The sequence below is a fragment of the Triplophysa rosa genome, linkage group LG15 (assembly GCF_024868665.1).
Source record: "Triplophysa rosa linkage group LG15, Trosa_1v2, whole genome shotgun sequence".
Lineage (NCBI taxonomy): Eukaryota > Metazoa > Chordata > Actinopteri > Cypriniformes > Nemacheilidae > Triplophysa > Triplophysa rosa.
In genome coordinates this window covers 4,614,561-4,631,833 of record NC_079904.1, presented here as the reverse complement: position 1 = coordinate 4,631,833, position 17,273 = coordinate 4,614,561, and the positions used below count along the sequence as shown (strand labels likewise).

At 36.8% G+C, this 17,273-nt stretch overlaps 1 protein-coding gene across 5 annotated transcripts in view; it reads left to right on the top strand.

The window, feature by feature from the left end:
• Positions 1-1,391: 1,391 nt before the first annotated feature.
• trdn (triadin) overlaps positions 1,392-17,273 on the top strand; it is a 38,425-nt gene continuing 22,543 nt past the window's right edge. For 4 of the 5 annotated variants that reach the window (XM_057353494.1, XM_057353492.1, XM_057353490.1 and 1 more), the window contains exons 1-7: positions 1,392-1,742; positions 3,930-4,139; positions 5,309-5,347; positions 8,446-8,499; positions 10,209-10,331; positions 14,734-14,760; positions 17,102-17,128. In XM_057353494.1, the coding sequence (XP_057209477.1) occupies positions 1,736-1,742; positions 3,930-4,139; positions 5,309-5,347; positions 8,446-8,499; positions 10,209-10,331; positions 14,734-14,760; positions 17,102-17,128 (487 nt within the window). In that variant the 5' untranslated portion in view covers positions 1,392-1,735. The remainder of the gene's footprint in view (positions 1,743-3,929; positions 4,140-5,308; positions 5,348-8,445; positions 8,500-10,208; positions 10,332-14,733; positions 14,761-17,101; positions 17,129-17,273) is intronic. The other variant, XM_057353493.1, reaches the window with a different exon arrangement.

Genomic DNA, 17,273 nt, shown 5'->3' with positions numbered 1-17,273 from the left:
ATAGCTGTTCAGAGCCGACAAGCTCGGATTGAACCCTGAGGTAGCACAGAACCGCACTAACCAGGACAGAATGTGCCGGCGTCAACCTTCTCCCAACGCGCGCGCGCACACACACACACACACACACACACACACACACACACACACACATGCAAAAAACACCCGTGATGCGCATCACAATGCCAGTCATTTTTCCTCCTCATTGCACCCGATTTCATCAGACCTGCGTGTTTCATCTCAACCTGCGAGAGGGTTGACTGCCTGCGACAGCAATGCAGATGTGTGGGTGAGAACTGCAAGGCTTCCACTGTGTACACAGGCGTAGAGATGCGAGAACGTCGTTATGCCCGTAGGTCTTCTGATGAAACAAAATAAACAAGGGTAAAATGCCACAGAGCTTTGTTCTGTCTATCATGTGAGTTTGGGGTGGGATTTTTGTTTGTTGGACCAATGGATGCCTGCGGTTATTTTCTATGTGGATGGACATTCTTTGTATCCATAAGTGGGCAAATATTTTATACTTTACATTATTGTTGTTCGGTCACTAACATTCCTCAAAATATCTTCTTTTGTGTTCTGCAAAAGAAAGGCATACAGGTTTGAAATAACAAGAGGGTGACTAAACGATGACAGAATTTTCAATTTTGGGTGAACTTGTTGTATAATAAAATACTCTAGAATGGGAACGTCACCTTTTCCGATACCACATACTGTGCTTCTGACTAACAATAGCAAGTAGAAAATCACACTTTATGGATGTTTACAGCTTTTTTTTAAGTGTCAAGCCCCTTGAATTACATCCCATCACAACTTTCTGTTTTAACAGAAATCAGAGAAACGCAAAACAGACATCTCCACTCTTTCAAATTTCATAGGTTTTCTATCAAGAAAAGCTTATATTCTTCATATCTCAGGTTTTCTTTTTCACAAAAATCCCTGAAAGGTAGAGCTAAAAGAATAAAACGCAATTTGCTCTTTAAAGGTCAACTTTTTAAATGTTCCATTTGCACGGTTTACGCAAAAGGCTTTACTCGATTTGCATGAATATTTAACAAGCCACGGTAAACAGCTTAAGCCGAGTTTAACACAGACTCCATTTCTATCCACGCACCCATTTATGCCTGAATCTCGCAAAGAAATGTCCATTAAATCACATATTCATGCTTTCAAAGAACAACATGCAATCTTTTATTACATTAACAGAGGATGGTGTCTAAAAGACTAAAATACATTTTCAAAGTGTTTATGTGTGTTGCTTGCCACGCATGTCGACGCGTCAGCAACGCAGCCTCTCTTCAGGGTAACACCCCTGGCCTAAAAAGGCAAACCAAAATGCCATTGCTGCTGGGGATGCTAAGAATAAACCACACAGTCAGAGATAAGGTTACCTTGAAATCCAGCCTCCCCTCTGCCCAATGTCTCCTGACCCACACACATCATGGGCTGCTAACAAACATAAGGACAACTTAGGATTTGATTTGATCTTTGGACTAGCCTAGCCTTGCATTTCCCCCCTGGGCCCCACTCGGAAGCGTAGACAATCATTTTCGGCCACTTTAAGCGACAGGTGGCATATTTTTCGCTTCTTTGTGGGGGGCCCTGAAACAAACGCAGGTTTTCTTGGAACTAACAGGGTAAATACAGAGAACCAGCGTGGTGCTTTCCGTCTGAAAAGTATTCCGGAGAAGGGAATTGACTCTTGAGCTTGTGTTTTCTGCTTATTAGCGCATGAGAGATGGAAGGTACTGTACTTCATTCTCAAGTCACATTTCTAACTGTATTTAACAACAAGACGACGTAAGTCACATAAATGTTACCGTATATGAGGAAAAGTACTAATATAACCACAACGATGGTTCTAAAACCGCAGCCATCTGCTTTGAAGAGGAATTTCATGCTTGAAAGCTGCTAAAAATACACCAGATCATATGGCTTTATGGGTATCGGCACTGCTTTAAAGCAGGCCTGTAATGTTAGCACAACTTTTTAAGGGTTTTAACGTAGAGATATCAGCTGACAATGATTCATTCAAGACAAAAGAAGTAAATGTTATCAATACACTGTAAAGATTTTTTTAAGTTCATTCGAATTGGATTCACAAGTCATTTCAACTTAGTATTTTGAGTTTTGGCAACCCAGGTAAAAAAAAGTGCACTAAGTTCACATTATTTAAGCACACTTCCATAATGAACTTAAAGTGCCGTTTTGTCACACATTCATTTTGCATTTAATATAGTAAAAATATATATATTTTGTACTTCTATTCATGGTGTCTAAAAACGGCACAGTTGAATATACAGTACACAATATTACGTACAAAATTAGTGCGTGAAAATAAGAGCACTTTAAGTTAACTTAATTGTGTTATAGTGCACTTTTTTCACATGGGTAGTAATATAGTAAATTACTTTAACTTATAAAAACATAAAGAAATGACTTATTCAAGTTATTATGAGGATATAATGTAAAAATACGTTGACATGAATTATTGACCACATTTTTTTAACACTGTATATATTAACAAATTATTGCGATTTGTTTATCTTTGTATTGTATGGACATTGAAGTGTAGTATCAAAATTAGTACATGTAAACAAATATATTATCTAAATATCAAAATAAATTTACTTTGTGTAGTTTAGTAACTAAACTTGTAGATTTATGCAACACAAAAAACAAACGCCTTGAAAAAATGTATCTATAAAAAAGTTATCTGTGCCTTGAGATAAAGTTTCAAACAGGCCATTTACTGACGTCAAGGAGCTGCAGAAACGAGTCCCAGTCTTGTGTGAAATGGCTTAATGTTGCAAAGACTTAAAACCAAATTTGATATTCTGATTAAACCGTGAAACGTCTCTCCGAGAGGCCTGAATAAATCATATTTAAAGTGACACTTGAGGGAATAGCAGTGTTTAAAGCTCGCCGCTGTGTTTTCTGCTGACTTGAGTCTCTCAACAGCTCTCACTTACTAACCCGGGATTAGTTGCCATGGATATCTACACGAGAATCCGAGGACAGCCGTGTATTAAAATGAGCAACTAGAAAGGCCGCTTTCTGTGCCAACCCTCGTCGTTGTTTTGTTTACTATACGTGAGGGTTGAAGTGTGTATTTACACGGCGGAATGATATTTACTGATACATCTGCATACATTATCCACCATCTCAGTTATCTGTACGATCACAACCTAAAGCTTGCAGTCAATCCGCAGAGACGAATTTAACATACAGCCAAAATCCCCTCATCCAAGAGTTATTATTTTAATTCTATTTAGCACAGATAAAGCCACGTCTAGAGCTTCTTGAGTCAGCATTCGGATAGAACCCCTGATCCCACATTTGACAACATAGACCGGTGTGAAGAGTTACAACAGGCGGTCTTAGTTGACACTTTCAGTGTGTCTGGATCAAACACCCCCTCCTCGCCCTCACAGCAACAGACCAACAAAAACCACTGGCTGGGATTCACACTGAATTTTGCTCAAATTAATTTCTGAGACTGTAAACACAATCACAATGGCTTACTGAAGAATCAATCAATTACAATGACAATCCAACGATTCTGGCACAAATCGATACGGGGGGCTCTCTAGGTAGCATGCGGCGTATGCAAGGAATCTATGAGCAGCCGAGTTACTGCAGGAATATATATTCATTTACAAAAGAGGCTTATAAAAGCCAATAGATGACAGAATGCTCTTCTTCTGTGGCCTTGGAGATGTTTTGATGATGAAACATGGCCATTGTGGACAGATGTGTGCTCTCCCTACTGATGAAGCAATGCATTGAGAAACACAAAATGCTACCATCCATCTGCTGTCTATGTCACAGCACAAACCATGAGACCACATAAACGTGTGTGCTCATGTAATGGCTATATTACCTTTAATTCTATACATACATGTATGTAACATTTCTAACCCGTTTTACAGTTCGATCCTCCACCACCACGACAACCATAGTTGAGAGCAAGAACGATGCGAGCGCTCAGCCCGAACGCACGTCCAAGCGCACCATGACCGATGACCTCTACAGCACGTTCAGCTCTCCCATGGCCTGGATATTGGTGCTGGCTCTCGTCATCACCTGGTCGGCCGTGGCCGTCATCATGTTTGACCTGTTGGATGCCAAGGGCCTTGAAGGTAGGTTCAGATCTCTCATCTTCCTCCACCGCATTTGTTTGCGTCGTCCTTCTGTGGAGAGTTATTTCGTCAGGTTAAAAAGATTGTTGGACGCAGCAGATTATCGTGTATATATTAGGGGTTTATTATGAAACATCCACCTAAACTCTCGGCTTGGGCTTGGATGGGGCACAATTGGACACTTGGATAAGAATTTAGTCTCCAGAATGTGATAAAGCTCAGCGCTCGTTTTCTTGCCGCGGGTTTATCAGCAGCGCCAGAGGGAGATTGCGTGTGGGTTTTTAAGGAGGATGGGGGCTGCGGGGGGTGCTTATTGACCGGACCCTGATAGCATTGACACTGACGAGGAGAGATAGGGTGTCCTGTTGGCCGGCTGCTATCAGCCAGCGTGGCATTCACTTGGAGTCAATAGTAATCAAAGGGAAGGAGAGCTAAAGTGGTCCTGCAATGCCCAACTGTCTTTCTGGACACCGTATTACTTTGTGTTACCACCTGATGATATATTTTGGACTGATTTGATCATGTTTGATGCTATTGTAAAGATGTGCAGAATTGCTGGATATGGTATTATATGTAATGCGTTTCATTGTGATTCAGTAGTTTCATAATGACAATTTTGAGCTGTTATGAAAATTGTCATTGTTTAGATTTTATCACTGTCATTAAAGGGTAAGACCACCCAAAAATAAATATTCCGTCCATATTTATTCACCCTCATGTTGTTTCAAACGTGAATGGCTTTCTTATTCCTTGAAACATTATGAATTGTTTCTGAAGTACGTCAATCACGATCATTCTGCCTAACAGATTTTGTGTTTCACAGGAGAAAGAAAGTCATACATATTTAGTTCAACAGGAAAAAGAAAACTACAGATTTAAAACAAAAGGGAATGATGGCACAATTTTCGTTTTTGGGTGGACTGTCCCTTTAAATGCTCACATCACATCTCATTCACACTTCATTCCATCCAAAGCTCTAGAACGCAAACAGCTTAACCCATTTTTGAAAGTATTTCAAAAAGGGACCACTGATTTTCATTTCGTGTAGTTTGCAACACGATCACACCTCCCCGAATGAGGGGTCACATTTACTTATTTCTAATAAATTTCCCCTCCTTTTTTCACCCTGTCCATCATCATCTGTCATCCTGTTGCCATCCAATAAAAAGCCCATACATTATACTGTGACGACCCCTGTTTACCACCTGGTAAAGACTCTCTGCCTGCAGTTCAGTGCTAATGCCCGAGTGTGTGTGTGTGTGCGCGTGCGTGTTTTGTTGCATGTCAACCGGGAGCACCTGTCACTCATCTGAATCTGCCGTTTGCCCATGTAAATGTACTGATCCATCTCAACTGTCTGTCATGAACGCGGCATCCCTTCTAGAGTCTAGACTGTCATGCATTTCATTCAGTGTGACGCTACACCTTTGACTTCATCATGGCGACAAAGTGAATTACAGAAAAAAATTCACTTTGAATTGAAAGCAGATTGCATAGTGCGTTATGGTTATAAAAAGAAATTGCTGATCGGGTTTTACACTTATTTCAAACACTTCCATAGACAGTCCAGTTTTCTCTGGAGTGCTTGAAAAAGACAAGGTAAGATCAATGTATGTCTTTAAATCAGTACAGAAGTCATTGTGACAAAGATGCTGTGTCACCTGAATGAGAGTTTATGTCTTTTATAAATTGCTGTTCATATATGGAAATATAACATAATTGGTTTGCAAATTAACTATTTGCAGTTGCAAGTGCTGCTGAAACGTAAAACAAATTTAAGCTGAACAATTTTTCATTTAAGCTAATCAATGCATTTGTTTAAACTGAGACACATTGGGGTCCAAATTCATAAAAAGATAAAAAAAAACTGAGATTTAATATCTAATGTGGGCCTGGAAATAAACACGTTTGAATGCTTAAACTATAAACTTAAAATGAAAACATTGTCAAAAATAATAAGAAATACTGACACCATAGCTACTGAAACACTGAGTCCACGCAAGCTCAAATTTACGTTATCATTAACACAAAAAGCTCTTAAGCTGATAATGCATTTGTATTAAATCAGAAAAATGCAAAACAAACGCTTTTTCTTTGTCTTAGACATTTAGACCCCACTGTGAATGTATAAGCTTTAAATCTGCAGTATGGGCTTGGATACATCTACAGCAAAGAACTACACAAATACAAGCATCATCAAAATGCTTGTGGCACAGATTTCATCATCAGAACTGAAATGAACCGTTTTGCAAGTCAAATGAACAACTACATATTTACGATTCTAAATTCCTCAAAGCAGACATACATCGATTTCTCCGTTTCGTTTTGAGAGAATGAAATCTGCTTGAAACAATCACTTCATTTGTGCCGGCATGACAGCAAGAAGCTCTGTGCCAAATGCTCCCTTCCACCCTGTGAATTTCAACATCCGCGTGTCTCCGTCTACTTTGCGATATTGCTTTCAATCAGACTCGAATTATTCCCTTCAATCAATTAATTTAATGCTAACATCGATAACTTTGCTTTGAAAGCACTGTAGCGTGTCTTCATTCATTAACTGTGTGGTATTGTACGGCAGTTCCTCTTTGCCATGCAGAATGATTTGATTCTTTTCAATTTTACAAATGCATTGAGCAAAACAATGATATTGTACCTGTAGAATATTAATGCCGTATTCTATGTTGCAGATTTCTCGCATTCTTTTCAGGAGAAGGAATGTGTACTTTAATTTCCCTCTCGATGCGCAGCTAAGCATTGATTGGCACCGGGAGAAATGGCCTCGTAGGCTACGTGATGCCGATTCATGGGGAGGAAGCTGGTGCTTTGGCCTGTCTTAACACAGCCTTGCATTTACAGAGTCTTTGCCATTTGTCTTCAGGTGGTCTATAGATAACATGAGGAAACCAAAATATATGCAGAAGTTAAAATGATGCAACATGTGATAAAATCAACACTGTATGTGTAAACACACATTTACCAGGACTATTCAATGCCGGTCCTGGAGGGATAATGTCCATCCAACTGCTGCAACACGGGGAGAGAACAACAATAACAATAAATAAGCTAATTGTTGATATAGACCATTTCGGAAAATGTAAACAACGCTGGTCCAACGTTTGTTCTGAAGAAATTCCCGTTAACTCTATACACACAAATGTACAAAATATAACCAACAGATCATTCATAACCAAATCAAAATGCTAAATGAATATCTTTAAGGTTAAATTATCTATGTAAGATTTAAAAAACAAAAAATAAAACCATAAGTGCCTCCCGGACCAGTATTTACATCCTGCAAAGTGGTCTATACAGAAAACTTAAAATGCTTATATACATTTATGTAAACGGCATTGCTTAGAAATGTAAACATTTTTCAGTTAAGGTCTCATTCATTAACAAAATTACATAAGCTAGCATGAACTAACAATGAGCAACATATTTTTACAGCATCAGTTTCTCTTTGTTTCGTTGGTTAACAGAAATATAATTGTTTATTCATGTTAGCTTATTGTCCATAACTAATCTTAACAGATACAACATCTGATTTTTAAATATTTATTAAGAAAGGTAGAAATTAACATTTACTAAGTTTAAAAAATCATGTAGAAGATTATTGTTAGTTCCTGTCAACTATATATTTAACTAATGTTGACAAATATAATCTTATTGTAAACTGTTTCCCAGTCTTGCAGATGATAACTAGGTCTTGCAATAAATTTGAAATTCTATTGGAGGCCATATCACACTAAAAAATGCACCAAAATGTAGAATTTGGTCAATTCTGAGCACAAGAGCTTGAAGGGCAATGCTGAATTTCCATAGAGTATGTGAAAAAGGTAATCAAACAAATGTCACTGAATTCATCAGTACTGCATTAGCATCTCTATGTACAGGAGAAGTCAAAATGACATTCTGTGGCTTGAATCTGGATGCAACAGGGAGCAGACGTGAAAAAAGGGGTTCTTCATATTCCACCGAACCAGTTAATGCTTTAAAACAAAACAGCGGCCTATTGTATTCCCAATGAATATGAATCCTGTCTCTTATACCTGTTGTATTTCTCGATGTACAATGTTTATATCTGCTGTTTCTCTCTCACTTCTTGTTTTCACTGTAAAATGTATGAATATGTTTCACTTCACACCTTCACTGTGACATTGTGTAATACGTGTGATTTCTTTTTAATGGTGGCTAAATGAGTCTGCTGATCCCCTGCTCTGAGCATGCTCGCTGAGGAACATTCAATGTGACGGTGTGTTTGTACTGCTACCCTACACCTCTGCCTCTGTGTCTCTCATCCTAACAGGGCCACAGCCACATCGTGTCAGGAAAACATTAAAGGAGGCAGGCGGCCTTAGAGGCAAGCCATTTCATGTTATCATACCTAACGGTTTACTTTTGAGATTTGTGATTATGTAGTGGCTTTGGTAGCCAAGCTTACAGAATAGGGGTCTTATAAGGGTAATAAAAAAATGACTGCATTTATACAGGTAACATTATATAGCTTATTCATATATTTAGATCAATTATTCTGTAATCGTCATGAATGGCATCTTCAATCGTGTTTTCGATGTCAAAGGGGGTGTTTTGTAGATCATTGGACGTGTGAAATATTTGCTATCCATCCATTCATCCATCTATCTATCGAATACATTTAAGCCTCCATTAACACTTGCTTTTGAAACATACAGATTAAAGTAGCTGGCCACTAGAATATTTTATAGCATAACTGTTGATCATTTATTCTAGAGGAGTAGTGAACATTAGGGTACGTAGAGGCTGTAATGGAGGTCTTGGCAGTTTGGAGTCTGTGCAGGATGTCACGTCACCCTTGAATAATGACTTCTGGTGAAATGGCTTTGACGTGGGTCATGCTGTTCATCTGATGCTAACCGCAGATAGACAGGAAACACAGGAACAATTGTAAAACATAATAAAACATAATAAATATTATATTTAATGAACAGTGGAAAGAAGAACATGTACTCAAGTTTTACTGAAATGGCATAAAACTGTAGCTTCATTTGTTTGGCCAGTTGCTGTCAGGATGTGTGTGAAATCCATCCCGATCCTATTTGAAGAAATCAGTTTCTCGCATTATTGAAGATGTCATTCAGGGTTACAAAACATGAATAATCTGGATTACGCGACTAACAAGTGTAGCAAAAACTACATGGTCAAATGTAGGTGGATACCCATATTCTGAATAAAAGAGTTGCCGATTTCAGCTACAAACAATATCAGCAGGTGCATGCAGCATTTTTAGAAAATGACTTTCTGTTTCAACGATAATGCCACTGTGCACAAAGAGAGATCCATAAAGAAATGATTAACTCATGTTTACTTACCACCACAAAGCCCCGATAAAAGCCAGATTGAACGCGTTTGGGATGGATGGGAACGGTGTCTGACCACATGCGCTTGTGTTTGAATGGGAGCAGATCTCCTAAAACGCAAGTTGTCTCCACAGAATAATTTTCTTGGACATTATTTTGTTTTTCAGTACGAATATCTAAACATCCTTAAAACAAAAATCATTTAGCAGAGAAACAAAATTGATCAATATATTAAGATTTTATATTTATCATCCCTTTCGGAAATTATTTATTCCTGTTTTTAATTAAAGCCAACACAAATTAGACTTAGAATAGTCTTATGGTAAAAAAAAGCAAAAACAACTTGCCAATAGGAAAGAAAAACAAGCTCATAATAAAGTCCTCATATGATGCGATTTAACTTTATGAATATTCTGAAGGTGTCTAGCACTGCAAAACAAAACGACTGATATAAAATGTATAGTTTTGTGGAAAGTGTTAGAACAGCAAAGGAAAGACAAACTCTCTATTCCAGTCTATGGCTTTGAAATAAAATGTTCACACATACGAGCAAGCATTCAGGTGTCCGCATACTTTTGCCCATGTAGTGTATTTTTCCAAGCTGTTAAATCGAAACAGATTTTGACGCTGTTTGGTGGAGCATTGATGGTAGACTTGAGTCTATAAATAATGTGAATTTGTGTTAAGCGTATGAAATGTGAATTAAGATGCCCTGTCAAACACATGCTCATAGGGGGTATCAGCCATGATCCCATGAAGGCGGTGAGCGACGCCATGGAGGACTCTGCTGATTGGATAACCTCAATCTTGACTTTTGTGACTAATTTAGTAGCACCAGAAGATGAGGAGCATGAAGGTATATCAATTTCTCATGACCTTCATACCACAACAGCATTATTAGCACAGAACTTACTGTAACATCACCATTTAAAAACCACAAACTAACCCACAGCGGTTTGATCTGACAAGCCACGTGTGCTAATGGGTCTTATGAGAACTTTGAGCTGGATTTGACTGGTTTACATGACTGATTGAAAAATATCATTAATAATATTTCATATTTCACAATTATAGCCTATGGTATTGACCTAAACATAACGTTTTAGTTTTGTAAAGGAATTCACATGTGCCACAATTTATAGTTGCTTATGAAAGCAATTTCAATAGATAAAGTGTGTAAACTTTTGACAGGCAGTGTACACTTGAAATCATTTGTTTCAAATCAGAAATATTAAAGAATGGGTCACTATTTTACAGCTTTACTTCATACAGAGGAGTTTTGAGAATGGAGAACAAGGGATTTCTGCCTGGAACTGTCAACCATTACCCAGTGTGCCACGTGTGTGTGATTCTACAAAATAACAATAAAAAAGAAACAAAAAATGTACAACATGAATCTCTGTCATCTCTCTCATATTGTTGGTTTCACCAGTGTATATACTATCGAAAGTTTGCTTAACACACTCACATTTTATACACAGTAACACTTACATTTATACTTTTGTGATCATTTGGTAGATGCTTTTATCCAATGAGACTTGCGATGATAATGTCAATGTTCAAAAGAAGATAACAAAACAAGTAAATCACTACTAAAGCACTAGAAAGCTAGAATTAACTTTTCTATACTCTCCATTCATATATAAGGTTATGAGTTATGAAGGTTATAAAGAGGTGAGCATCCGGCTGTTTAATAAAGATTATGATAAATACAGCTGTTCTGGTGAATAGTGCAAATTATTTCTTCCACTTAAGGACATCTTACCATTAAAAAAAAATAAGTATACATTAAAGCATTCTTACAATTCCAACACTCATCTAAGTGTTATTCAATACATCTAAAGAATTGCAAATGAAGAGCAGTGAATCTGAATAAACAGAGGGCTGCTTAAGGTTAATAAAAACCCAAGGCATCTTTACCCTCTTTAATTTTGTAGGCTAATGGCTCATTGTGGTATCATTGAGGACGGCTCGTATAGCCCTGCCTTCAACCACAAGTGCACTTAGTGAGGCCATAAGAAATGTTTATTAAATGAGTTTATTTTTAGCATGACTTTCTTGACCTTGAAACTTCAGGAATTAAGTCACAGATTGCTTCAAATCTACCTGCATTCATGTGCTAGTAGAATGTACCCCACTAGTATACCATTAACAGACTTGCAATGAAAAAGACTAGATCAAAATATTTCTTTAATACAAAGAAGCCCCATTAAGGGGAGAAACTGTAATAATTATAAAAAATAAAATTATATAAACAACTATTTAAAAATTAAATAATTTCATAACTGCTTTATTGGATTCTAGCTATTAGTATTATATTAGCATTAGTGTATTACAGCTATTTGAAACAAATTATTGTATCTGTTCCAAACAACAGTTATATATATATATATATATATATATATATATATGTACATGTGTTTCTCAGAACATTTTTTACTAGTTAAACTTTTTTTCATTAACTCATTTTTGATTATCAACTCAGTATAAAAAAACTAGATTAAACAAACATATATGAACAAACATGAAAACATAATAATCTATAACAATATCATCTTTATATAGATATTATATATAATATGAATAAAAGATGAATATGTGGAGAAATCAGAAATTATTTATAAATCATTAATGTGCAAACCAGAATTTATTTATATATAGCTATATATAATACAGAAAAATAATACAGTATAATATATAATAGAGTATTGTGGAGAAGGGTGGTGTGGAGTTCATAGATTTTTAACTTTATAAAGGTCTAAACTTATAGGACTATATGGGTATTTAGGGCAGTCTGATAATAGATAAAAAGTAAAATTTGTAACATTCCAATTTTTTATTATATTATTATTATATTATAGTATATTATATATAAATTTAACTTTTTATCTATTCTCAGTCTACCCCAAATACCCATACAGTCCTATAAAGCTATAAAGAGAAAGTTGAGACCCTTTTAAAAGGTAATAATCTATGAACTCCATTCCACCCTTGTCCATAATACTGTAAGTCACTTTGGATAAAAGCATCTAGTAAATGACTATAGTAAATAATCACTGAGGTGATGATACAACACATATTACATAATGACAAGTGCAGTATTTTATAAAGAACTGTCAGGTGAGCAAACAAAGCTGTCACTGAAAGATGTCACTTTGTATGCAATTTATAGCTTGCTTTAATCCTTACTCAAACCTCCAAAGATAAAGACCTACAGTATGTATATTAAATAAGCAATGAATGTAATGAATTTAAATGACATTTGCTTTCAGGTTAATTATCAGTGACCACAGATCTCTACTCAATTAAAAGAGGCCCCCAAAAGTGTTTTAAGACTTTGTACAGAAATTGTACAGGTGATTTAGGATCTAACTTATTTGTTTATTGCTACAAATAGTAGCATAAACACAACAGCGCATTTTTGAGGGGCAACATTACACAATTTCTTATTATGTAATATCTAATGTATCAGAATGTGCATTAATAGATGAAAATCACAATGAATTTTCACTTTGTTATGTAAATTTGAAAAAATCCTGTAAAGGATCACAACACACACATGCATGCACGCACGCACACACGCACGCACACACGCACGCACACACGCACGCACACACGCACGCACACACGCACACACGCACGCACACACACACGCACACACACACGCACACACACACACACGCACACACACCCACGCGCACACACACACACACACACACACACACAAACACACACACACACACACACACACACACACACACACACACATTTCTGAATTGAAACATTTCTAGAGAGTCAGGGACAGAATGAAATACTCATAACAGTGACATTGCCAAGATTGTTGAACCAATAACACGCTTGGCTAAACTTCCTCATAAGTCACCTTGAGGTGCTTAAAGTAAATTTATTGAATTGACTGCCACTGTGCATCAAGTTATATAACATATACCAATAGCATCTTATATGAATATCATCTCAGCTATTTACAAGTTGTCATTGCCTCTATTAGCCTGTTATAAAACAAATACATTACATACAAGTCTTCACACTTTAGTGTCACAATAAACAATAACCATTAAAGGTTGGGGAGAAATACAAACTGGTGAATTAAATATAAATACCCCTTTATATACACATTATACAAACGTACATTGCATTCTATTCTGGTTGAAGGTTTCGGGTCACTTATCAATTTTGTTTTCCACATTTTATAATGAAAGAAGTTCATCAGAACTATGAGATAACACAAATATTTTTAAGTTAAGTTTTATATTAAGTTTGAGACTTTGTTGTGACTAAAGAAAATTCAAAATAAATCACTACAGTGATTTAAATCATTACAACATTTTTTATGAATACAGTTTTTTTCTAATTAAAAACATTACAATGTTGGCAAAAGTATATTTTTAAGGATTTTTTATATAAGGATTTAAGCCTTTTTTCACATCCTGAGAAACATTTCAGTCAGGTGACCCTAAACTTTTGACCGGAAGTGTACGTACACACACGCACGCACACACACATGCACAAACGCACGCACTTTAATCTTATTAATTCACCCACTTAAATCCAATATTATTTAATGGCACCTTCTTTTAAATAAAATGTGTTCATCTTATTAAAGGGAAAGTTCACGCAAAAATTTAAATTATTTCATCATTTACTTACCCTCAAATTATTTTTGTGTTCTACACATAAAAGAGTCATATACAGGTTTTGAATGACATAAGGAGCAATAAATGAATACATTTTTGGGGGGTGAACTATCCCTTTAGCCTTGTCAGTGTTTGGGTTTTATGTGTACACAAAGAGGCTAAAAAGATACTTTATACTCAGTCATTGGGTACGATGATACTGCACATATAGACAGTAGGCTTCAACATTACAAAGACGCATGATAAACCACAAATTCACAGAAATGACCATTGAAAAAAATCCCTAGCGGAAACCCATTAATGTGTTCTATTCATCTGAGTACCAACTGGATCTACTTACAGAGATCACTGTGGAGAAAAACAGGCTTGTCAGATCAAATCGCTTATCAGAAAAACAAGATGATTAACTCATCAATTTACTGTAATTGTGCATGTGTAAATGCTTTACCAGGAACACAGGTGGCTTCACACTAAAAACGGGCCTTTTTCTCTCTGATCCACATTTATAATTTATTCGACCCTCATTAATGTTTCAAAGGATCTATTTTGTTGGTTCTTTTCTAACACTGTCCTCTGTATTCCTTCCTCTCGAACCCAATTTAGCTGAGCTTCATTCAGTGAGGAAAAAAGGTTAGTATTAAACTGTGTGCTCCTTTATTTCAACAGTGTGTGCATTAACATCTTGTACATCAGATGAAATATCTTTTGAATGTACTACAAAAAGTTATGCAAACTTTGATGTTGGCTTGACAGACAATCAGACACAAAGCGGTTGCTAGGTGGTTCTGGGTGGTTGTTAGGGTATTGCTAAAAAACTGTTTTCGCTGTTAATGGTGATATTGATTTGCTCTCAACCATAATATAATAGCTGTTCACTTTACTGAAAATATGAAGAAACATTTGCCACCCACGTTTGATTGCTAGAGTTTACTGTGTCAGGTCAACATGAGACAGAATAGTAGCAAAGTTGCACTTAAAGGGGCAGTAAGAGCAATCAAAAAAATCACGAGAAATTGTGTGAGAGGAAGCTCAAGTAGGGTCTGTGTTAAACTAATTTGTTCCGTTAAGTTACGTCATAACTATTAGTTAAAGGAACAGTTCACCCAAAAATGAAAAATCTTTAATCCAAATCTGTATAATTTGTTTTGTTCTGATAGACACAGAGAAAGTTATTTGTAAGAATGCTTGAAACCAAACAGTTCTTGGCCACCATTACAATGGTAGTCAAAAGTGCCCCAGAACTGTTTGCTTTACATTCTTTAAAATATCTTCTGTGTTCAACAGAACAAAGAAATTTGTAAAACAATTTTTCCTACTATGGTAGTCAATGGTGTCCAAGAACTGTTTGGTTACAAGCATTCTTCCAAATATCTTTCTCTGTGTTTATCAAAACAAAGACATTTAGACAGATTTGGAACAACTTGAGGGTGAGTAAATAAACACAGAGTTTTCATTTTTGGGTGAACTGTTCCTTTAACTAAAAGTTATGACTTAACTAAACAGAACAAATTAGTTTAACGCAGACCCTACTTGAGCTTCCTCTCACACAATTCCTCGTGATTGTTTGAAGCAGCACTTATTCTGCAGTTAAACGCAACAACGTTACAGCATGTCAAGTGCTATTTAGCAGAAATAATGATATTCATACAGACATTTAGAAAGTTGATACATTACAGCTGCACTAAATAAATATGCAAATCTCCTCACTAAACGTTTCTCACATTAGGTCTGCGAGACCTTCAGCCGTTAACTGATGAAGCATTAGAGAAAAAATATTTTAAAAGCAGCTGTTAGTTCTCTTGGAGAAGATGGGTGGCAGAATATTTTGCCTGACAGTAGTAAAAAAACAGTTTTTGCAAAAAGCACAAGTATCACTGAATTTGGTATTCCATGTTAATAGCTCAAAAACAAATTACAGTAGTAGACCGTTCACCAGTGTAAAAAAACACTGCGAGTTATCTGTTTTTGCAAATGAACTGTTCAAATGCAAAAGCACTTATATATGTAAATGTACTTATAGATGGGGTAACATGCTATTTCATGCATTCTGACTTCTTTACACTGTTAACGTGCTGGCTTCTCATGCTTAACATGGTCAACTTGTTAAAAAACGAGTTGGACGTATGATGTAGTTTTTCCGTGCTCGATACACTCCCCAGCACTCCAACTTGCTTCGGAAAGTTTTTTATAAGTCTGGATCCCTGTTTTGTAACAGGGATCCTACTACTTTTATTGGCCATTCTCCCGAAAAAGCAGGCCCACGCGTCATCCACCGAGCGAAAGACCACGCCCACGCCACTAGTGTGAGAGAAAGATCACGCCCACGCCGCTAGCGTGAGAGAAAGACCACGCCCACGCCACTAGTGTGAGAGAAAGATCACGCCCACGCCTCGACCAGCCAGCATGAGAAAGGGCAGCACGCCCATCAATACCGCTTCACTCGGCTGATGGAAGTTTAGCTGTTTGTTTGCTCACTGCATTTCGGTGATGAATGTTATATAAACGGTGGCTATAACGCTGGATTTGGAGATCATTTGAAACGGATAGATGTCGCGGTCCCGTTGCTAAAAGATGCCGGACATGAACCGCACACAGTGAGTCAAATGTCTGTTTTGTTGTCAATCGGCGCGTACGTGCATAATGTAAACAACACGAAGGGATAATGTGATGATGTATTGTGTGCTCGTGCTGTAGTTCCGTCCCCCCTGCCTGCCTCCAGCAGCTCGTCTTTTTCCGGAAATAATCGTACAGCTGTATCTCTCTTTTATAACTTGATCAAACTAAATACTCTTCGAAGATACGACGTATGCAATACTACTGTATAGGTACTCAAGATTAATACTCTTAATAATAATAGAGATTTGCAGAAACTGCATGTTACCCCATTTTTAACATAACTTGCAGCTAACTTAATCAGTTGTGCAATCCCATTTTCTCGAGTAAAATCTTGTGTCCTGTGATTGTCTCGTAGGAGAATTTCTGCCACCGAGGAAGAAAGGTTTGTGTCTCGGAAGTGCATGATGGGATTGTATTCACTGGAGAATAAATAAACCATCAGCATAACAGATAACAGTTCGCATGAGCCTGTAATTAACATATTTATATTACAGTTGCATTAGGAGGGCAAGCATTACAGGATTTTA